Genomic DNA, 22464 nt, shown 5'->3' with positions numbered 1-22464 from the left:
CAACAGGCTGAGTTTGTGAGGGATGAAAAGGGGACTGGATAACAGGGCAGGCACGTGGGGTGCTCCGCATCCTGGCCCAAAGCAGCAAAGGATGGAGTGCACAGGTGAGGGCTGCACCCACCAGGAGGCTCATGGCCCACCGCCTTCCCCTAAACTCTGGAGAAGGATCATTGCTCATTGACCGAGCGCTTGCAATGCACCAGGCACTGTCCTAGCTGTTGGAGATAACAGCATGAACAGTTAAGACACGCGGCCCTCTTAGGGCTGAGGTTCTGGCTTAATCTCTCAGAACTTGTAATGTGCCGTCCGGAGGGGTGGTGGCCCACAGCCCACTGGACTTTCCTCCCTGCGGGGAAGGGACGGTCTCAGGGCAGCAAGAAGGGTTTGTTCCATCTTGGGACCCCAACTGGGGCCTTGCTCTACATAAGACCACAGGCAGTACGCGCTCCTGAGGGTGCCCACCAGGAACTTGGGGGTCGTGCTATATGGCTTGAGGTCGTTGCTCCCAAAATAGTGACGGGGGCACTAACAGTGGAAAGTGAAAGAAGTCGCTCAGTCGTGTCTGACTCTTTGTGACCCCATGGACACCAGGCTCCTCCATTCATGGGATTTTCTAGGCAAGAGTACTGGAGTGGGTTGCCATTTCCTTCTCCAGGGAACTTCCCGACCCAGGGATAGAACCCAGGTCTCCCACATTGTAGAAAAACGCTTTACCGTCTGAGAGGGGGCTGCTAACGGGGCTCGGCTGGGAAGGTGGGGCAGGATCCGACTTACGGATGGCGATTTACCGGAACCTGCGGGGTTACTGTGCGCATGCGCCTATTTCGGGGAGGCCCCGCCCCCTCCGCATATTCCGGCTCGGCCCCCGGATCCCGGAGAAGAGTGGTGAGCGCGACTGTGACAGCATGACTTTGGAGGCGATCCGCTACTCGCGGGGCTCACTACAGATTCTCGACCAGCTGCTGCTGCCCCAGCAGAGCCGCTATGAAGCGGTGGGCTCGGTGCGCCAGGCCTGGGAAGCCATCCGTGCTATGAAGGTGGAGTCGCGTGGCGGAGCTCAGGTTGGGGTGGGAGTGGTTCCCCTGACTGCTGTCCCTGACGCCCCCAATTCCCCCTCCAGGTGCGCGGCGCCCCAGCCATTGCCCTCGTGGGCTGCCTCAGCCTCGCCGTGGAGCTGCAGGCTGGCGCCGGGGGACCTGGCCTTGCCGCACTCGTGGCCTTCGTCCGGGACGCGCTGAGCTTCCTTGTCACCGCCCGGCCCACCGCCGTCAACATGGCCCGCGCCGCGCGGGACCTGGCCGACCTCGCGGCCCAGGAGGCGGAGCGGGAGGGCGCAACGGAGGAGGCGGTGCGAGAGAGGTAGAGGAGCCATGTGCCCGGCACTGTTCTGACCTGAGGCTATTCATCCATTCACTGGTGGTGGTGGTGGTGCACAGCTGCCAGTTCTACAGTTGGGGAAACTGAGGCAGGGTGCTCTTAATCCAGGGCCACACAGGCAGGCCTGGGACTTGACACCGGGCCGCCTGGCCCCAAGGTCCTTGAACTTAATCCCCTGACTGTGTCTTCTCTAAACGTCCCCAGCCCTATCTGCCCTTAGAGGCCCTTTTCAGTGCCACCTGGTTTACCTGGTTTTTGCTTTTGAGAAATTTTGTTTCCAGCCCTGGTCCTCTCCCTGCTGTCTTCCCACTCTTTCCCTCCACATCTGCTACACAGGTATTCTCCACTAACCCCACCAGACTTGCTCCTGCCTCAAGGCCTTTGCACACTCAGTGTTTGCAAGCCAGCTGCTGCTGCTAAGTCGCTTCAGTCATGTCCGACTCTGTGGGACCCAGATATCCACCTAAATCTCCTCTCCCTCAGGTCTCAGGTTTCTGCCTTCCCCATCCCCCATATAATACAATTCATCCCCTACCCTCTGTCTCCTGACTGCTGCCTTCTCCCTCCCTTTATTGTCTGCTAATCATTTGCCTCCCCAACCCCAGTGTCAGCTCCCTAGCAGAGGAGTTTTTTGTCTTATTCTCCAGTGCCTGACACACGGGAGATGCCTGGTACAATGTTTTGCAAGAGCGAATGGAGTTACAGTTAGATGGTTGTAGAAGAAGGGACCGGCCTCACGCTGAGAGAGGCTTTCAGCAAGAGAACGCTAGTAGAGCAGACTTGGGCAGTGAAGAGGGGCTGGGTGGGCGCTGAAGCCTGGTGGCTGGTGCTCAGAGCCCCTTGTTGGCCTCAGAGTGATCTGCTGGGCCGAGGACATGCTGGAAAAAGACCTCCGGGACAATCGGAGCATCGGGGACCTGGGAGCCCACCACCTCCTAAAGCGGGCAGCACCCCAGGGTGGCAAGGTGACCGTGCTGACCCACTGCAACACTGGTGCGCTGGCCACTGCTGGCTATGGCACAGCCCTAGGTGAGTGGGCATCCACAGGAATGGGGGAGGGCCCTTTATGGATGAAAGAGAAAGAAACCCAAACCACTTAATGCATCCCCCAGAAAGGGGAATTTATTAGTTGTTGCACAGAAACACACTCAAGGGGTTGGCTTCAGGTATGGCTGGATCTGGGGACTCAGTAGCATCAGGATCTTTCTATGCCCATCCCTAAGGTCTGCCCTCCTCCAGAGTGGCATCATGACTGCTTGGCCAGGATTCAGATCTTGAGGAAAAGAACCAAGGATCTCTATTTCGACAGTGTCCAAAAAGTCTCCTTGTATCTTGGAGGCCATGATGGAGTCACCTACCCATCTAGGATCAATCACTCAATAGGCCTCGCCTGAGCCATGTGCCTAGAAAGTGGGTGGAATCTGGGCTCTAAGAGGACTAAGAGGAAGGGCGTAGCCCCCTAAAGAAAGATTAGAGTAGCTGTGACCAGGACTTGGGGGACTGGGTCCTGGCGCTCAAGGCAACAGAGTCCACCTGATTCTTAATTCTCCTGGATGTTTCCCTGCCTGCCTCAGTCCCACCTTTGTGCTTGGATACTAAGGCAATGCATTCATTCGTTACTCAGCAAATGCTTAGGGATTTCCCTGGTGGTTCAGTGGCTAAGACTTGATGCTTCCGATGCAGGGGGCCCAGGTTCCATCCTTGTTCAGGGAGCTAGATCCCACATGCCACAACTAAGAGTTCGGATGCTACCACTAAAAATTCCACATGCCTCAACTAAGACCTGACGCAACGAAATAAACAAATATTAAAAAAATAATACAGTTAATAAATGCTTATCTGCCGTGTTCCTCATTAGTCATCCATGCATCCATTCCTTCAATCACTCAGCATTTATTAAGCACCTACGGTGTGTGCCGTCATTCACTCGTGTGCATTCCTTCATTCATTGGACAAACATTTATTAAGCACCTACTATTTGCCAAGCACCATTCTAGCAGTTAGGGACCCAGCAGTGGAGAAAATAGAAGGCAAGTCAACAGATACCTATGATTCATTTCAGGGTGGTACATACTAAAGAGAAAGAGCAGGGGATGGCAGTGTGGGGGTTGCTATGTAACATGGAGTAATCCTGGAAGGCCTCACAGAGAAGGCTTTCTCTAAGCACACATGTACCAGGCAGAAGGGAACAGCCACTGCAAGGGCCTGGGGGCAGACCGCATGGTTTGGAGTACCATGCTGCTAGCCAAAGGGTCACCATGCCCATCTATCCCTTTCTGTCTTATCTTCGCCTCTTCTGGTGGGCTGGGCCCCACAGGTGTGATCCGCTCGCTGCATAACCTGGGCCGTCTCGAGCACGCCTTCTGCACGGAGACCCGGCCGTACAACCAGGGAGCCCGGCTGACAGCCTTCGAGCTGGTCTACGAGCAGATCCCCGCCACCCTCATCACTGACAGCATGGCGGCAGCCGCCATGGCCCACCGAGGCGTGTCAGGTCAGCAGGCAGGGGCGCTGGTGAGCAGGGCTCCAGCATCCAGGGCTGGATCCTGACTCCCAGCATCTCATTCTCCAGCTGTTGTCGTGGGAGCCGACCGTGTGGTTGCCAATGGCGACACAGCCAACAAAGTGGGCACCTACCAGCTAGCCATCGCGGCCAAGCACCACGGCATCCCCTTCTATGTGGCTGCCCCCAGCTCCTCGTGTGACCTCCGCCTAGAGACAGGCCAGGAGATCGTCATTGAGGAGCGTCCCGGCCAGGAGCTGACCGACATCAATGGGGTCAGGATAGCGGCACCAGGTAAGCCTTCCACTCAGAGAGGGGTACACCACAGTGCCTGGGAACCTCTGTGTAGGCACCCTGACTCTGTCATGCGGCAGGTAGCATCTCGGTTATCATCAGCCTTCTAAGACAGAGGCAGTTCCTTCAAGCCATGTTATTAAAGCAGACATGTCTTGGAGGTCAGATTCACTGGTGTGTGCTCAGTAGTATCTGACTCTTTGTGACCCCATGGACTGTAGCCTGCCAGGCTCATCTGTCTGTGGGATTCTCCAGGCAAGAATACTGGAGTGGGTAGCCATTCCCTTCTCCAGGGGATCTTCCCAAACCCAGGGATCAAACAACGTCTCCTACATTGGCAGTCATAGTCTTTACCACTGTGCCACCTGAGATGCCCCCTTCCATGGTCAGAAGGTACGGTAATGAGTCAGGAGACTTTGAGCGAATTGTCTTGTTCTTATCCACCTCTGTTTTCTCACTTGGATAAGAAGTTAAGAATACCACCTGGTCAAGTGCTTCTGAAAAGACAGATATTTCTCAGCTTCACCACACTTCCTGACTGTAGCCAGGTGCCTAAAATTCATCCATAAGGGCCCTATGAGCTATTGTTATGACCTACCTCATACATGCAGGACGTTCAACAAGTTAACCCAGGTGACATCAAGAACCGTGCCTGGTCCTTAGTTCAGTTCAGTTCAGTCGCTCAGTCATGTCTGACTCTCTGCGACCCCATGAATCACAGCATGCCAGGCCTCCCTGTCCATCACCAACTCCCGGAGTTCACTCAAACTCACATCCATCGAGTCAGTGATGCCATCCAGCCATCTCATCCTCTGTCGTCCCCTTCTCCTGCCCCCAATCCCTCCCAGCATTGGGGTCTTTTCCAATGAGTCAACTCTTCGCATGAGGTGGCCAAAGTATTGGAGTTTCAGCTTCAACATCAGTCCTTCCAAAGAATAGCCAGGACTGATCTCCTTTAGAATGGACTGGTTGGATGTCTTTGCAGTCCAAGGGACTCTCAAGAGTCTTCTCCAACACCACAGTTCAAAAGCATCAATTCTTCAGCACTCAGCTTTCTTCACAGTCCAACTCTCACATTCATACATGACTGCTGGAAAAACCATAGCCTTGACTAGATGGACCTTTGTTAGCAAAGTAATATCTCTGCTTTTCAATATGCTATCTAGGTTGGTCATAACTTTCCTTCCAAGGAGTAAGCGTCTTTTAATTTCATGGCTGCAGTCACCATCTGCAGTGATTTTGGAGCCCTAAAAAATAAAGTCTGACACTGTTTCCACTGTTTCTCCATCTATTTCCCATGAAGTGATGGGACCAGATGCCATGATTTTCGTTTTCTGAATGTTGAGCTTTAGGCCAACTTTTTCACTCTCCTCTTTCACTTTCATCAAGAGGCTTTTTAGCTCCTCTTCACTTTCTGACATAAGGGTGGTGTCATCTGCATATCTGCGGTGATTGATATTTCTCCCAGCAATCTTGATTCCAGCTTGTGCTTCTGCCAGCCCAGCGTTTCTCATGACGTACTCTGCATATAAGTTAAATAAGCAGGGTGACAATATACAGCCTTGACGTACTCCTTTTCCTATTTGGAACCAGTCTGTTGTTCCATGTCCAATTCTAACTATTGCTTCCTGACCTGTATATAGGTTTCTCAAGAGGCAGGTCAGGTGGTCTGGTATTCCCATCTCTTGAAGAATTTTCCCTTAGTTAGTGCTTATTAAATAGAAACAGGTTACAATTGAAAACTTTTATAAAAAGGACCAGTTAGTTAGGGAGTTTGGGATTGACATGTACACACTGGTATATTTATTTATTTTTATATCTATATCCATTCCCAATGGCTTGGAGGTAAAGAACCCACCTGCAATGCAGGAGATGCGAGTTCAAGTCCCTAGATTGGGAAGATCCCCTGGACAAGATGGCAACCCACTTCTATCTTCTTGCCTAGAAAATTCCAAGGACAGAGGAGCTGAGTGGACTACAGTCCGTGGGGTCGCAAAGAGTCAGACATTATTGGACACATGATGGATGGATAGATATCAAGTTATTCAATTTAACTCACGTTTCAGTTCAAAGATTCATGTACACTGCTATATTTAAAATGGATAACCAACAAGGACCTACCGTATAACACAGGGAACTCTGCTCAATATTATATAACAACCTAAATGGAAAAAGAATTAAAAAAAAAAAAAAGACCAGTTAAAACTTCTAAGCACTGAAAATACAATGAGACCAGCATCCCTTACTCCAAATATGGAATAAGTGTAAAACAATACTGTACAACTAAGCTGAGGGAAGTCCTAATATTCTGTTGTTTTCTGCTGTGATTCCTTATAGCTTTCTAAAAATAGGACACATTAGCAAACTATTATATATACAACGGCTAAACAACAAGGTCCTACTGTATAGCACAGGGAACTATATTCGACACCCTGTGATAAACCATAATGGAAAAGACTATGAAAAGTAAATAAATAAATAAAAATAGATACATTAATTCTGAAAAAAATTTTCTCAGTGTTTTTTGATGCCCCTGCCTTCCTAGGGGCTTAATTATTTAGCACTGGTCAAAATCCACAAGACCATGGAAAGCGGAATTGACAACCCAGCCTGCTTTTCCCTCCAAGAAAGCTGGGTAACACGGACCAGGTGCAATCCAGCGACCGCAGTACTCTGCTGTGGCCAAGGGTCATAGGAATGTAGGCCCCACGGTAAGAGAAGCCTTACCAAGAGAAGCCTTAACATATGTTATATGGATAAAATCTCCCACATTTTGAAAACTGAAAGTGTTAGTTGCTCAGGCGTATCCAACTCTGCGACGTCATGAACTGTAGCCCACCAGGCTCCTCTGGCCATGAGTTTCCAGGCAAGAATACTGGAGTGGGTAGCCATTCCTTTCTCCAGGGGATTTTTTGAAAGCTGACTGATAATTTGGTGGTCTTAAAAAAATAATTGAGACCGAGAAAACAGTTTGCAGCCTCTTGTGTAAGAGGTTGTTATTCATTCACCAGGTATTTTGAGTGCCTGATCAATGCCAGCTGCCATGCTAGCAGCCAGGGATACAGGAGTGAAGAAAGACCTAAAAGTGGGACCCCTGGCAGTCCAGCGGCTAAGACACGATGCTTCCATAGCAGAGGGCTTGGGTTTGATCCCTGGTCTGGGAACTGAAATCCCTCATGCCTCTTGGCACAACCGAGAAAAGAAAAAGACATACAAAGTCCCTACTCTGGTGGGGCTGACAGTCCAGTGGGGAGACAAATGACAGACGAGACAAAGAGTAAAATTCTAATGTATGTTTTCAGAAGGGGATAAATAAACGAGGCACAGAAGGATACGAGAAGTGTCTCTTCAGAGAGTGGGTTAAACAGGGTGATTAGTGAAGTTCTCACTGAGAAGGTGACATTTGAGCAAAGACCTGAAAGGAAATGAAACATTAAATCATAAGCATATCTGAGGGAAAGCATCCAGGCAGAGAGCACAGTCCATGCAAAGGCCCTGGGGTGGACTCTTGGAGGTTCCTAAAGAGATTCTTGGAGCAGGCACAAGTAGGGTAGACCTGTATAAGACTCTGAAGCCTTCTTAGCAACAATCTGGGAATGTCAGGGTGTCTAAACTTATAACTGGGTGTCAAAACCCATGCATTTGTGTATTTGGGGGGTAAGGATCCCCACATTCTCAAGGATTCCCCAACGCCTAGAACCACCATGAGGGAGACGTGACAATAGCTTAAGTACATCCATTGACCAAATACCTGCCTTCTTGCTTCTCCTCTTCCCTGCAGGAATTGGAGTTTGGAATCCTGCCTTTGATGTCACCCCCCACGACCTCATCACTGGTGGCATCATCACAGAGCTGGGCGTCTTTGCCCCCGAGGAGCTCCAGGCAGCCCTTAGTGCCACCATCTCCTGAGTGGAACACCCTAGATGGACCCCAGAAATAACCAGCCTAGCTCTCCATAGCTTCCATATGCCCTCCATATCCCCATTATTTTTATAATAAACTTATTAAATGTTCTGCACAACTGCTGACCTTCTTCCCACAACCACAGTACTTCCCAGAACAGGGACATCAGGCAGGATCCGGGAAGAGCCTGTGTGTGGCTCTTGAGAGGCCAGCATCTGGAGCCCAGCTGCCTGAGTTCATATCCCAGCTCCACCTCTTCTTCTGCAGTGTGATCTTGGCCACATCACTTCATCTCTCCCATACGTTCTTTTCCTCATTTATAAAATGCAGGTAATACTGGCACCTCCCTCTTAAATTGCTCTCAGGGCTGAAATGAAGGTGACCCCTCCATTTTAAAGGATGCTGTAAGAAGCTCAGTAATCAAGATAAATGGGCTTCCCTGATAGCTCAGTTGGTAAAGAATCCACCTGCAATGCAGGAGACCCCAGTTCGATTCTTGGGTCAGGAGAGCCCCTGGAGAAGGGATAGGCTACCCACTCCAGTTTTCTTGGGCTTCCCTTGTGGCTCAGCTGGTAAAGAATCTGCCCGAAATGCAGGAGACCTAGGTTGGGAAGATACCCAGGAGAAGTGAAAGGCTACCCATTCCTGTATTCTGGCCTAGAGAATTCCATAGACTGTATAATCCATGGGGTCACAAAGAGTCAGACACAACTGAGCGACTTTCACTTTCAATCAAGATAAATAACAGCTTCGTGCATTTTTAAAAATCAAAATTAATGCAGGGAATTTCCTGGTGGTCCAGTGTTTAGAACGCTGCACTTCTGCTGCAGTTGGCACCACTGGGGAACTAAGATCCAGCATGCCAGTGGCACAACCCAAAAAAAAATTGGGACTTCGCACTCGTGGCTCAGTGGTTAGGATTCTGCCCTTCCAGTACAGAAGGCACAGGTTCTATACCTGGTCAGGGAACTAAGATCCCATGTGCCTCATAGTGTGCCCCCCCACCAAAAAAAACGAATAGAAAAGAAAGAAAAATTAATGCAAAAAAAAAAAAGACCTCCATGATAAACAAAATATCAAGCTATCCAAAAGAATGAAACGCTGACCTTGCCTACCCTGACTTTTCTCTAAGTTTTGATAACCAGTGCTCATACCAATAACATTTATTTATAGCATCAGACAGCCAGTCCACAGGCTGTAGTGGACAATATGATTTTTTTAATATTAAAATCTTTTTTAATGTTGAAAATATTTTTATCTTGGTTACTGACGTTTGGTGTGCCTAGTTGCTCAGTCGTGTCTCACTCTTTGTCATCCCACGGACTGTAGCCCACCAGGCTCCTCTGTCCATAGGATTCTCCAGAGAAGAATACTGGAGTGGGTTGCCATTCCCGTCTCCAGGGGATCTTCCCAACCCAGGGATCGAACCCAGGTCTCCCACATTGTAGGTGGATTCTGTACCCTCTGAGACATCAGGGAAGCCCACTGAAGTGTGGGGCACCATTTTTTTTTTAGGTAAACTGAATTTTACTAACAAAACACATAAGACAGTGTAAGTTTTACAAAACAAATGACCAATAATGTTAGGCTATCTATAACCCTTACTTCGAAATTTTCGCCAAACACTGGCTATGATCAACTACCGTTGTGAGTAGCTCGTCCCTTTAACTTTGCCACGTTGTATCCCGTGAGTCATTGCGCCCTTCAGCCCCACTGTATCCCATCGTGCCCTGCGCCTTCCCACTGCGACTTCCCCCTCTTCCGACGCGTTCCTGATCATGGCGCAGGGGCAGCGCAAGTTCCAGGCGCAGAAGCCAGCGAAGAGCAAGGCGGCGGCGGCGGCCTCGGCGCGGAACCGGGGCCCGAGGAAGGGCGGTGAGAAGCGGGCGGGGGACTCGGGGGTGAGGTGGGCCCGATATTCTCCAGCCTCACGAGAGCGCGTTTCTCCCCAGGTCGCGTTATCGCACCCAAGAAGGCACGCATCGTGCAGCAGCAGCAGCTCAAGAAGGTGAGTGCGGACGAGCCGCGGGTCGGGATGAAGTCCCAGTGCTGTGAGCCTCAGTTTCCTCCTTTGTGCGGTGGGTACGGAAACATTATCTAGCAACCAGCGGGCCTCCTAAAGCAGGGATTGGCGCGCAGAAAAGTGTTCACTTTAGCTGCTTTCGCTAAATTGTCTTCGTTAATCAGTTAGTTCAGTTCAGTCGCTCAGTCGTGTCCGACTCTTTGCGACGCCATGAATCACAGCACACCAGGCCTCCCTGTCCATCACCAACTCCCGGAGTTCACTCAGACTCATGTCCATCGAGTCGGTGATGCCATCCAGCCATCTCATCCTCTGTCATCCCCTTCTCCTCCTGCCCCCAGTCCCTCCCAGCATCAGGGTCTTTTCCAATGAGTCAGCTCTTCGCATGAGGTGGCCAAAGTATTGGAGTTTCAGCTTCAACATCAGTCCTTCCAATGAACACCCAGGGGTGATCTCCTATAGGATGGACTGGTTGGATTTCCTTGCAGTCCAAGGGACTCTCAAGAGTCTTCTCCAACACCGCAGTTCAAAAGCATCAATTCTTCGGTGCTCAGCTTTCTTCACAGTCCAACTCTCACATCCATACATGACCGCTGGAAAAACCATAGCCTTGACTAGACGGACCTTTGTTAGCAAAGTAATATCTCTGCTTTTCAATGTGCTGTCTACGTTGGTAATAACTTTTCTTCCAAGGAGTAGGCAACCGTCTTTTAATTTCATGGCTGCAGTCACCATCTGCAGTGATTTTGGAGCCCAAAATATAAAGTCTGACACTGTTTCCACTGTTTCTCCATCTATTTCCCATGAAGTGATGGGACCAGATGCCATGATCTTAGTTTTCTGAATGTTTAGCTTTAAGCCAACTTTTTCACTCTTTTTCACTTTCATCAAGAGGCTTTTTAGTTCCTCTTCACTTTCTGCCATAAGGGTGGTGTCATCTGCATATCTGAGGTGATTGATATTTCTCCCAGCAATCTTGATTCCAGCTTGTGCTTCTGCCAGCCCAGTGTTTTTCATGATGTACTCTGCATATAAGTTAAATAAGCAGGGTGACAATATACAGCCTTGACGTACTCCTTTTCCTATTTGGAACCAGGCTGTTGTTCCATGTCCAGTTCTAACTGTTGCTTCCTGACCTGCATATAGGTTTCTCAAGAGGCAGGTCAGATGGTCTAATATTCCCATCTCTTTCAGAATTTTCCACAGTTTATTGTGATCCACACAGTCAAAGGCTTTGGCATAGTCAAGAAAGCAGAAATAGATGTCTTTCTGGAACTCTCTTGCTTTTTCCATGATCCAGCAGATGTTGGCAATTTGATCTCTGGTTCCTCTGCCTTTTCTAAAACCAGCTTGAACATCTGGAAGTTCACAGTTCACATACTGCTAAAGCCTGGCTTGGAGAATTTTGAGCATTACTTTACTAGCATGTGAGATGAGTGCAATTGTGCGGTAGTTTGAGCATTCTTTGGCATTGCCTTTCTTTGGGATTGGAATGAAAACTGACCTTTTCCAGTCCTGTGGCCACTGCTGAGTTTTCCAAATTTGCTGGCATATTGAGTGCAGCACTTTCACAGCATCATCTTTCAGGATTTGAAACAGCTCAACTGGAATTCCATCACCTCCACTAGCTTTGTTCGTAGTGATGCTTTCTAAGGCCCACTTGACTTCACATTCCGGAATGTCTGGCTCTAGGTGAATGATCATACCATCGTGATTATCTGGGTCATTAAGATCTTTTTTGTACAGTTGTTCTGTGTATTCTTGCCACCTCTTTTTAATATCTCTGCTTCTGTTAGGTCCATACCATTTCTGTCCTTTATCGAGCCCATCTTTGCATGAAATGTTCCCTTGGTATCTCTAATTTTCTTGAAGAGATCTCTAGTCTTCCCATTCTGTTTTCCTCGTTAATAGACATCAAAAAAAACAGGCAGCCTGGGAAAGGAGTTAAAAACCCCAGCCTTGCAAGAAGGATGTCCTGGATGCAAAACACAGTTCTGTTGACAGCTAGTGTATCTACACCCCAAAGATCTTAACTGAAATGGTCCTAGTAATAGCACTTCTCTCCTAGAATTGTAAGGATTCAGGGCCATAGGAGTGCTTGTAGGTGAGCAGGGTTAAATTTATAAAGAGGTTGCGGAAAGACTTGTTAAGATTGCAGAGAAGTTTCAGAGAGATCTGGTGGAGTCAGATCTGAATTCGAGTTGTACTCTGCACAGTAATTCACACTTCCTAGTTGTTCCGTCGCTAAGTCGTGTCAGACTCTTTGTGACCCTGTGGACTGCAGCATGCCAGGCTTTCCTGTCCTTCACTGTCTCCCAGAGTTGCTGAAACTCATGTCCGTTGAGTCGGTGATGCCACCCAACCATCTCTTCACCTGTTGTTCCTTATCCTGCCTTTGGTCTTTCCCAGCATCCGGGTCCTTTCCCGTGAGTCAGTTCTTCGTATCAGGTGGCCAAAGTATTGGAGCTTCAGCTTCAGTGTCAGTCCTTCCAATGAATACTCAGGGTTGATTTCCTTTAGGATTGACAGGTTCGATCTCCTTGCAGTCCAAGGGACTCTCAAGAGTCTTTTCCAACACCGCAGTTCAAAAGCATCAGCTCTTCAGTCCTTCACCCTGCCATCTTGAGCATGTTGTTCAGAGCCTCAATCTTTCGTCTTTTGGTTTTTGCTGCAGCACACAGCTTGCAGGATCCAAGTGCCCCAACCAGGGATTGAACCATTGCCCTCTGCAGTGGAAGCGCAGAGTCTTAACGCCAGGATGTGAGAGCCTCGGTTTTCTTAGACCTGGGTACCCTGCTTACCTCCACCTGGCAGTTGGAGGAGGGAAGTGTCTCTTGGGCAGCTCAAGCTCAGTCTGTCCAAAACCAGGCACTCCCACTCTGCTCCATCACCCCAGCATGATCCTACCAGTCTCTCCTTCTAGATATTCAGGAGTCCCCCTTTCTCTCATCCAGGTTGGACCTCATCCTTTTTGCCTTTTTTTTTAATTGGGCTGTGCTGGGTCTTAGTTGCGGCGGACGAACTGTTAGTTGTGGCATGAGGGATCTAGTTCCCTGACTAGGGATCAAACCTGAGCCCCCTGCATTGGGAGTGCAGAGTCTTAGCCACTGGACCACCAGGGAAGTCCCTGCCTTCAGGATTAATCTAGAATGTACTCACTTTTCACCTCCTTGACCGCCCCCCCCACCTGGCCCCATCCCATCATCTAAAAACACCTGGGCTAGAGCAGTCACCTTCCCCCCGATCTCCTTCCCCTGCCCCTCCAGTAATAGCCACAGGGCGCCATTGAGCATCCGAGAGCTCCTGAATCAGGGCACCTCTGCTCAGAACCCTGCATGACTCCCACCTCGCTCAGGAAGAGCCTGAGTTCTCCGCATAGGACCTGGCACTTTCTACCCCCATCTTTTCCCTGCCCTCATCCCCTCCCTCTCTTCTTTCCTCCTGGCTCACTCCCTCTAGCATAACTGGCCCCTTAACTGCCCCTTGACCCACCTGGGAATGTTGGCACTAGTTGTTTGCTCCACCTGGATTCTTTCCCAGAAATCCTCACTGCTTCCTTCCTCTAGGTCAAGGCTGGCAGCCAGCGTTGCTTCTGAGCAGCCATCCCTGATGGTAACACCACTGCAACTCTCGCTCATTATCCTTTCACTTTTCTCCACAGTAGCACTTATTATCCACCAGCATTCAACAGTTTACCAGAGTGTCACTGAAGGTTACACACACATATGCGCTCGCGTGCTCTCTCTCTCTCTGAATGTCACCTCTGCGAAGGCAGAAGTTTTTCTGTGTCTTTGCTGTTGTGTCCCCTGCGCCCAGGTGTGTGGTGACACCCGTGGTCATCATGGTCATTGGAACTCATAGAGCAAGGGAGCGGTTTAGGTAATAGGATTAAACTGTCAGTTTTGGACCCAAACACTTGGGCTCTGATTGCTATGCCTTTATTTGTTCCACCCCATATCTCTCAGAGCCCCAGTTCACCATTTGCCAAGCAGAGATGACGGGACAAGAAGGGGCTGGAGTTTTAAGCCAGAGAGTCTGGGCAGGCTGGGTTCCAGTTTCCCATCACTCACATAGTTCGGGAGCCCTGGCCAAGTGCCTCCTCCCTGCAGGTGCCTCTGTTTCTCCGTCTATAAAATGGGGATGAGCAGAAGTTTAGAAGCTGAGGTCCAGAGATGGGAAGGGGTGTTTTGTGTGTGTACAGTGTTCTCAGAGGGTGGGGCAGAAGTAGGACTTAAGCGCCAGCCACCAGACTCTTGGGTGCTTTTCAGGGAGAGGGTTGCTGATCTAGCCCCTGGTGAGCTCACGGAACAAAAGGCAGCAGGCCAGGCCCTCCCTCCCACCTCAGGTCCCAGTCTGATTGCTCCATGCTTGCTTCCCCCAGAACCTGGAGGTTGGGATCCGGAAGAAGATTGAGCATGACGTGGTGATGAAAGCTAGCACCAGCCTGCCCAAAAAGCTGGCGCTTTTGAAGGCCAGCACCAAGAAGAAGGAGGCCTCTTCTTGCTCCACCAAGATGCCTGCCTAAGGATGCGCCCCAGCAGTGACCACCACTGCAGCCCCCTCCTCTGTGCTCAGACCTGTGCGGGTAACCCCACAGGAAGGAGGAACTGTGCTCTCCAAAGACTTGAATTGCACCTCGAACTTGACTTGGGCCTGGCCCATGAGCCATTGAGTAGCAGGTCAAAAGCACACTGACCGGCTGGCCTCCCAGGTGCCGAGATGTCAGCACAGGCCAAGGCCAGGGGGATGTCTTCACCAACTTCCTGTGTCCCCACTACCCCCTCCCGCATCCTGTCTGGATAACTTGGAGCAAGACACCTGACTGTCATTCCTCCCGTGGTCACGTGCTCCTGTGAGCAGGCTGTGCTGGGGCCTCGGGCCAGGTGCCCGGACCCCCCGGCCAGCCCCAGTTTACACACGAGCCGCATACCCAGGGATGGGTGGACAAGCTTCCACACCTCCAGCCTGGGGGCTGGGGGAGTCTTTCTTCCTACCTTGAGTGACTCGCCTGCTTGCCCTCCACAGATATCCCTGTGTCTTCCCGTCTGCCGGGGACAGGCCAGACAGGCTAGGGAGCCACCTTCCCATCCTCGGGGCAGACACTGACACCACCTTGTAGAGTCAAATGCTGATTAAACCAGAAGCACTTTCAAACTTCTCTGTGCCACCTTTATCTTTTTATAAAAAGTCTTAACAGTGAGTATGTAGCAGTGCCTGTGGCCCAGATGCTGTTCAGGTGCTTCCCACATGTCTCATCTCAATCCTCACGATGCCCAGGTCAGGTCACGAAATTCATGGCCCAGAGCAAGGACTTGAACGCGGCACGGGCAGAATCGCAGTGCACTCTCTCAGCTGCCAAACCACTGCCTCCCTTCAGAGACCCACGTTTCTGACCTGTTCCATCCTGGGCTCCCCCTCTTCTAAATCTGCTATCTTGAAGACCAACCAGTTATGGTTTTGAGATTAATGTGGCCAATTCTGATGAAACTGGTAGAAAATCCTACTTAAAGGGTGTTGGTGCCATATCCTAGTGGCTTGCCCAGTGGCTTGGTGGGTAAAGAATCCACCTGCAATGCACGAGACAATGGAGAGGCAGGTTTGATCAGGGACCTGGGGAGCAGGGACCAGGGCAGGCTATACTCCGGGGGATGCTAAGCTGCTGTCTGGAGGGAGGTGGCCATGTGGTGGCTGCTCCTCCCAGGTGAGTGACTAATGCCCGGGTGGCCCAGCCTTTCCCAGCCAGTCTCACCCACCCCACATGGGTTTCCTGTGTCCCACATAGTAGTGGTCAACATTTTTCTAAAAAGCAGGGAATAGGGACTTCCTGGCAGTCCAGTGGCTAAGACCCCACACTCCCAGTGCAGGGCAACCCCTGGTCTGGAAGATGTCACATGGCTCAGCCAAGTAACAAAAGCAGGGGACAACCGCTGTGGCAAGCAGTCGGTGGCTCCTCACTAAGTTCAGCCCAGAGTTGACACCACGTGACCCGGCCCTTCTCCCAGGCACACACCTTAAGGGACTGAACTCGGACAGCATCTCACACACTACATTCACAGCAGCACTGGTCACAGTCACTCAAAGGTGGCAGCAACCAAATGCCCATTAGATGACTGGGTAAACAAAATATAGATATCCACACAATGGAATATTTATTATTTGACCATATAAAACAATGGCCTCTGGCGGCTCATTGGTAAAGAATCTGCCTGTAATGCAGGAGACTGGGGTTTGATCCCTGGGGTCAGGAAGATCCCCTGGAGGAGGAAATGGCAACCCTGTCCAGTATTCTTGCCTGAAGAATCCCCGTGGACAAAGGAGCCTGGCGGGCTACAGTCCATGGGGTTGCAGAGTCGGACAGGACTAAGTGACTAAGCTGTCAGTCACCGTAAGACAGGCTACACCATGGGTGAACCTCAAAAACATTCTGAAAGAAGACAGACACAAAGGGCCACATAATATGTGATTCTGTATATGTGAAATGTCCAGAAGAGGCAAATCACAGAGACTGTGGTTCACTATGGGGTGCCTGGAAATGGGGAGTGTCAGCTAATGGGTATGGGCTCATCTTTGGGGGTAAGGCAGTGATAAGATTTTGCAGCTTGATAGACGTTGCAAACACTGCGGAGGTGCTAAACGCCTCTGAATTACACCGTTCTAAATGATGAATGTTCCTTGTGGGTTTTAACCACCGGAAAAAAAAGACAGGAAGGGAAATTCCACACACACACACACACCCCAAAAAATCCTAATTTACATCTCAAAAAAACAAGAATTGTGGCAGCAGAGCCCTAATTTGATAGAGACAGTTTGGAGTTACCTGGAGTCCAGGGCTCAGGATTTCTATTGGGGAGGGTGGAACTGGTGAATGCCTCACAGACCCTTAACTAGAGGGCAGGGCCGCTGCTGGGCTCTGTGACACCCCCAGGGCACACCCTTCTTTGAACCCCACCTGGGGGCCTGGACCTTCTGCCATCTGCCCACCTCACAGCAGTTTTCTACCCTAAGCAGGTAACAAGTGACTTCTGCCCTTGAAATGGAGTTGCTTTGCACAATGGGGATTTTTTCTCTATTTATTTATGGCTGCATTGAGTCTTCGTTACTGTGCTCAGGCTTTCTCTAGTTGCAGCAAGCAGGGGCCTACTGTTTATTACGGTGTGGTGACTTCACAGGTTCTAGGGCAAACGGGCTCAGTAGTTGCGGCACACTAGCCCAGTTGCTCTGCAGCTTGTGGGATCTTCCCTGATCTGGGATCAAATCTGTGTCTCCTGCACTGGCAAGTGGATTCTTAGCCAGTGGACCGCCAGCGAAGTCCATGATGGGCATTTATTGTGCGCCTACTGCATACCAACCTCTGGGCTAGGTAGAAATGAGAACTGACATTCTAGTGGGGAGAACAGGAAACAGAAAGTCCCAGGCCACCCCCTGCGGACCCCAACCTCCTCCCTGAGCCACCTCCTGGCCTTTTTCAGCCCCTGTTGCTCCTCTGCTCCCAGGGATCCCCGCGGAGAACCTCCTCTGTCCCCCGCTCCAGGAGGTGGTCACTGTGCCACTCTCCGTCTTCTGTTTTGCATCTTGGTTATGTCTTGAGCACCTGGGACAGTGGACAGCAGTTGCTCCACGAACAAGTGTTTGTTGAATGAAGGAAGGAAGGAATTGTTTTATCTTTCTGCAAGGAACATTTTGTGTCTCAGTGAATCGGTTCTGACCATTCCAAGCACCATCTCCATACAACACGTGCTTCCCTTCCAGGTGAGCTGATTCATAACAGCCTCTTCGAACTTCACAGCTCCGTGAATTGTCAGCAACTGATAGCAATTCTGAAGATCAACCCTGGAATTTATTTGGAAGGAATGATGCTAAAGCTGAAACTCCAGTACTTTGGCCACCTCATGCGAAGAGTTGACTCATTGGAAAAGACTTTGATGCTGGGAGGGATTGGGGGCAGGAGAAGAAGGGGACGACAGAGGATGAGATGGCTGGATGGCATCACTGACTCGATGGACGCGAGTCTGAGTGAACTCCAGGAGCTGGTGATGGACAGGGAGGCCTGGCGATTCATGGGGTCGCAAAGAGACAGACACGACTGAGCGACTGAACTGAACTGATAGCAATTGAAAACCACTCTTACCTGCTCCTTCCGGCTCATCCAGCCGAGGTCCCATTGCCAAGCTCCTCCCCTGTGGAAAAACCAATTTGCCTCCATTCACACATTTGTTTGCTCGAATAGTCTGAATAGTCTGATCTGTCCTTAAGAGTGCCTGTTTTTCTGGACTCTTTTGAACCTCGTGGAACATCTGCCTGGTTCCCATAGGAGTTCAATAGAAAAAAAAAAAATCTTAATACGTGTCCTTTATTTGTCGGTGAGAGCCATGATTACACCCGCTTTTGAAAATTATCTTTTAACCTTTCTATGTGGAATCTCGAAAGGGCGAGGGCTGGGACTGTCTGGGCTTTGGGTGCCATCTGGCACGTCCCTCGGCCACCAGGGAGCGCCTTCAACCCTGGGCCAAGCCCATGACGCAGGGCAGGCGGAGGACTCTAGTAAACTGGCTCCCTTTGTCCCTCTGACCCCAGCCCCTTTGAGGGGGACCCCAGGGGTGAGGAAAGGCATGCAGGTGTGACAGGATCTGGACTGTCAACCCATCTGTTTCCTCTTCACCCCATCCCCTCAGCCTCCTGAAACAGCCTCATTTCCCCCCAGCTGCCCCCACCCTCCACCCTGTCACTGCCCCGAGTGACTCCTCTCCTTCCTAGCCCATGGGTCGTACTCACAAACCCCTTTTAGTGTTGCAGCCGAGAGCCCCAAACTTGGGCAAATCCCCATACCTCTTGTTCTCTTCAGTCCCTCTCTGAGCCTCGGTTTCTGCATCTGTTAAATGGAGACCCTAACACCTCTTCCTGAGTGTGGAGAATTCGCTGAACCTTAAGGCTGTGACAGCTGCCTTTGTGTCCTGGGTGGGGTGGGAAGCCCAGTTCCAGCCACTCGTCCTGTCTTCTTTCCCTGCCTCCCCCACCCTCACCCCTTTGCTCGCCCCCCACCCCTCCCCGCAGTCATTAAATGTGGCTTTTTCAGACAATTATTCCTGCACGACCCTTTTCCTCTCTTGCCTCCACCTTCCCCCTCTGCCTGGAATGCCCATTTTTCCTGGCAGGACCCTGACTCCCTGCCCATGAGTTTGTGTTCCAAAAGGGAAGAAAAGAAATGTAAGAAGCAGATCTTGCCAGCTGGGCAGGCCAGAGGGGCTGCATCCAGACCAGGAAGCAAAACTGCCCTGGTTGGTTTCCTGCCTGAGTCTTCAGGAGCCTCGGAGTGCCTGGGTGGGGCCGGCGGGGGAGGGGGTTAGTGTGGGGAGAGGGGTGGGCCATGGGGGTGGGGCACTGCTGGCAGAGGGAGGGACCCTCAGAAAGTTAGAATGGTGTGGTCACAGAGTTGTAGGGCACAGCCCCCCTCATCTGAGACTGCGGGGCCTCCCCATTTCTCATGGGTCTCAAGGACATGTGGGTTTGGGGTCTGGAGTTGTGGATGCCTAGACAGTGAGCTCACAGCAGGGCGGGCAGGATAAATGTGCTTCCATTCCCTGAAGCCCAAACTCACTGTCTACACTGAGAGGACTTGCCTGTGGCTGGAAACCAACCCCCCAAACTTCTCCTTTTCTAAAAGTGTTGCTGGGTTTTAAATAGGCTTGGAGACTGCATCCCAGAGGTGTGACACATTTCCTAGGTGTCTTTCTGATTTCTCACATTCTCCTGGGATTGCTATGTGGCCTTGGACAACTTTCTTACCCTTTCTGGGCCTCATTCCCCTCATCAGGGATCATAATGGAATGCTGGTGTGTCCCAAACTGTGCATTTGATCCCCATCCAATGCAATAAGACCAGCCCATTCATCAAGGTAGGGCTTGAATGCTGGCCTTACCCTTTCCTGCTATGGATCTTGATCAAGTCACCTGTCCTGTCTGTGCCTCAGTTTTCTCATCCATGAGATGGGGATGATAGCACTATTAGTATCTTTTGTTAGAGAATAAAATAAACCTTCTCACCTTGTGATACCCCATTCTCTGTTCCTCTATACATCCTGTTCCACTGGCCTGGAGTGTCTTCTCTGGTTCAACATCTTGGGGCACCCACTGAAGCATCGTCAGGACAAGGACCAGCCATACTAGATGCTGAAGGCAGCTGCTTGGAACAGCCGGACTGTGGGTCCTGTTTGCCAGGAGAGTAGCTGAAAGACTTGTTTTGCTAAAGTTCTACCTGCTTCTCTGCTCACCCATTACCCCTTCCCCATACGTCTATCTCTGCCTCAAATCCTTGCAAGAAAGACACACTTTAATAAGTCTAGGGCTTCCCAGGCAGGCAAAGACTCCACCCCTCTAAGCCTCAGTTTCCCCATCTGAGAAATGGAGATGACATCCTCATTTTGCAGCACTGTCAGAAAGCTTAAACTTGATCATGTGTCTGAACAGCTACAGCACACCATAAACAATCAGTACAGTATTATTATTATTATTTCTTGTGTTGTCATTGTGGTCAGCTGCGGTTTCTCAAGACCCACAGAAATTACAACGCAGTGCTGTCCCATAGAAATGACCACTCCAGCTGCATACGTAACTTGACATGCCCTGAGACCCCACAGAATAAAAGGAATACACAATGAAACCGGGGGAGTTAATTTTAATAAGGTATTTTACTTAACACAAACTTATCTAAGATAGCATCGTTTCAACATGTAATCAATATAAAAAGGTTCTTATTTTGCCTTCTTTTTTCTTACTAAGTCTCTGAAATCCAATGTGTTTACATTGACGTGCTTAGTCACTCGGTCGTGTCCAACTCTTTGCAGCCCCATGGATGGTAGCCCACCAGGCTCCTCTGTCCATGGGATTCTGCAAGCAAGAATACTGGAGTGGGTAGCCATTCTCTTCTCCAGGGCATCTTCTTGACTCAACAATCAAGCCTGTGTCTCCTGCATTGTAGGCAGATTCTTTACTGTCTGAGCCACCAGGGAAGTCCACAGCACAGCCTAATTCAGGCTGACCCCATTTCAAGGACTCAAAAGCCCACTTGTGGCCAGTCGTGACCATATCGGACAGTGCAGGTCAGAGAGAGTTTGCTGAATGGTGGGTTGGGGACTGGCCAGAACGTACAGCTGGGAAACTAGAAATTCCTGGAAGGAAAAAGCCAGAGTTTCCATATGGGGAGGGGCAGGGGGCAACAATTAGACCAATTAAGAGCCAGCTTGAGCTTTTCCTGCTCTGTACATCATTTCAGTGGAATGGGAACAGGCATGAGTTGGTTTAGTCAACAAGTTATATATATAGATTGAGCCACTGCTGTCTGTCCTGAGGTGTTCAGGTGCTGGCCTTAAAGCAGAGCATCAGCTGGACAAACTACTGCCTCTTGGAGCTCGCCACGGAGCAGGGAGGGACAGAAGTTAAACAACTGCTGAAATGATAAAGAAACGTAATGATGATGGAGAGAAGTGTGGCAAAGGGGAAATGCAGGATTCTCTGAGGACATGGAGCTGGCAGGGGCCACGTGGGCGGAGACCATGGGCGCGGGTTGGGCTGGGGAACTGCGATGAGCACCACCGACTGCTTCAAGGTCAGAGATGTGGCCCTGACAAGCTGAATCAGAAAAAATAATCAGAAGTGGTCAGATTTAACATCTATTACTTTGAACTTTACGAGACTGTCATTTAGTGTATCAGAAATGATTGAAAATTAATAATTTCATATGATTCAACATAATATATGGAGAAGGAAATGACAACCCACTCCAGTATTCCTGTCTGAGAAATCCCATGGACAGAAGAGCCTGGCGGGCTACAGTCCATGGGGTCACAAAGAGTCAGACACGACTTAGTAACTAAACAACAACAACAACAACAACAATATATGAAGCAGAGAATGGATTGGGGGTACTTATCTTGGGGCTCAAGGATGGATTTGAATTTGGCTCTATTTCTAGAGAGGGTGTCCGCAGCCCCCATAAGCTCTACCAAGCGACCTGTGATCCCTCCATCCCGCAAAGCATCAAAACTTGACCTGGCGCCCAGAGAGGCTGTTTCTCACGCCACGCAGCCCAGAGGGAGGATGGGCTGAGAGGTTGCCCGGGGATCCCGCCGCTCTGTCTCGCTCCCGGGCCGAGCAGTGTTGATTGTCCCCTCGCGGCGCCCGGAAGCGACCCTCAGTAAACAAAGCCGTGTGTGGGCGCAGCCCCAGCAGCCCTGGGAGCGCTGTCCAGCCCGAGGGGGGCGGGGGAGGAATGTTGTGAATGAACCCAAGACCCGCCCCGAAACTCCGCTTAAGGCCGGCGCTGCGGGGTCTCCTCCCACTGTGATTGGTCTTTGGCTCTTCGTGATTGA

At 50.4% G+C, this 22464-nt stretch overlaps 2 protein-coding genes and 1 long non-coding RNA gene across 3 annotated transcripts; 2 read left to right on the top strand and 1 right to left on the bottom strand.

The window, feature by feature from the left end:
• The first annotated feature begins 84 nt into the window (after window positions 1-84).
• Window positions 85-8195, top strand: MRI1 (methylthioribose-1-phosphate isomerase 1). The gene is made up of 6 exons (XM_069589220.1): window positions 85-1037; window positions 1121-1359; window positions 2231-2406; window positions 3695-3871; window positions 3950-4174; window positions 7956-8195. The coding sequence occupies exons 1-6, from the start codon at window positions 777-779 to the stop codon at window positions 8081-8083; spliced, it is 1206 nt and encodes a 401-aa protein (XP_069445321.1). The 5' UTR covers window positions 85-776; the 3' UTR covers window positions 8084-8195.
• A 304-nt stretch (window positions 8196-8499) lies between these two features.
• C5H19orf53 (chromosome 5 C19orf53 homolog) lies at window positions 8500-15254 on the top strand. The gene is made up of 3 exons (XM_069589222.1): window positions 8500-9952; window positions 10030-10085; window positions 14482-15254. Exons 1-3 carry the CDS (start codon window positions 9856-9858, stop codon window positions 14623-14625), a joined length of 297 nt encoding a protein of 98 aa, XP_069445323.1. The 5' UTR covers window positions 8500-9855; the 3' UTR covers window positions 14626-15254.
• Window positions 15255-16224: 970 nt separating this feature from the next.
• LOC138440173 (uncharacterized) lies at window positions 16225-22342 on the bottom strand. Its single transcript, XR_011256951.1, has 4 exons — window positions 22145-22342; window positions 20141-20303; window positions 18229-18277; window positions 16225-17930 (listed from the first exon to the last, which is right to left on the bottom strand). It is a non-coding gene; the product is annotated as an uncharacterized lncRNA (long non-coding RNA).
• Between the last annotated feature and the right edge of the window lie 122 nt (window positions 22343-22464).

The sequence above is a fragment of the Ovis canadensis genome, chromosome 5, assembly GCF_042477335.2.
Source record: "Ovis canadensis isolate MfBH-ARS-UI-01 breed Bighorn chromosome 5, ARS-UI_OviCan_v2, whole genome shotgun sequence".
NCBI classification, from domain to species: Eukaryota; Metazoa; Chordata; class Mammalia; order Artiodactyla; family Bovidae; genus Ovis; species Ovis canadensis.
Note: the sequence above shows the minus strand (reverse complement) of the source record. Positions and strands in the feature narration are given on the sequence as shown.

Excerpts from the sequence above, each read along its gene's own strand:
- MRI1 (XM_069589220.1), top strand. The coding sequence starts at position 777 with ATGGCGATTTACCGGAACCTGCGGGGTTACTGTGCGCATGCGCCTATT. Across the intron at positions 3,872-3,949 it reads GGCCCACCGAGGCGTGTCAG|CTGTTGTCGTGGGAGCCGAC; the intron begins GTCAGCAGGCAG and ends CTCATTCTCCAG. Across the intron at positions 4,175-7,955 it reads GGTCAGGATAGCGGCACCAG|GAATTGGAGTTTGGAATCCT; the intron begins GTAAGCCTTCCA and ends TCTTCCCTGCAG.
- C5H19orf53 (XM_069589222.1), top strand. The coding sequence starts at position 9,856 with ATGGCGCAGGGGCAGCGCAAGTTCCAGGCGCAGAAGCCAGCGAAGAGC. Across the intron at positions 9,953-10,029 it reads CCGGGGCCCGAGGAAGGGCG|GTCGCGTTATCGCACCCAAG; the intron begins GTGAGAAGCGGG and ends GTTTCTCCCCAG. Across the intron at positions 10,086-14,481 it reads AGCAGCAGCAGCTCAAGAAG|AACCTGGAGGTTGGGATCCG; the intron begins GTGAGTGCGGAC and ends TGCTTCCCCCAG.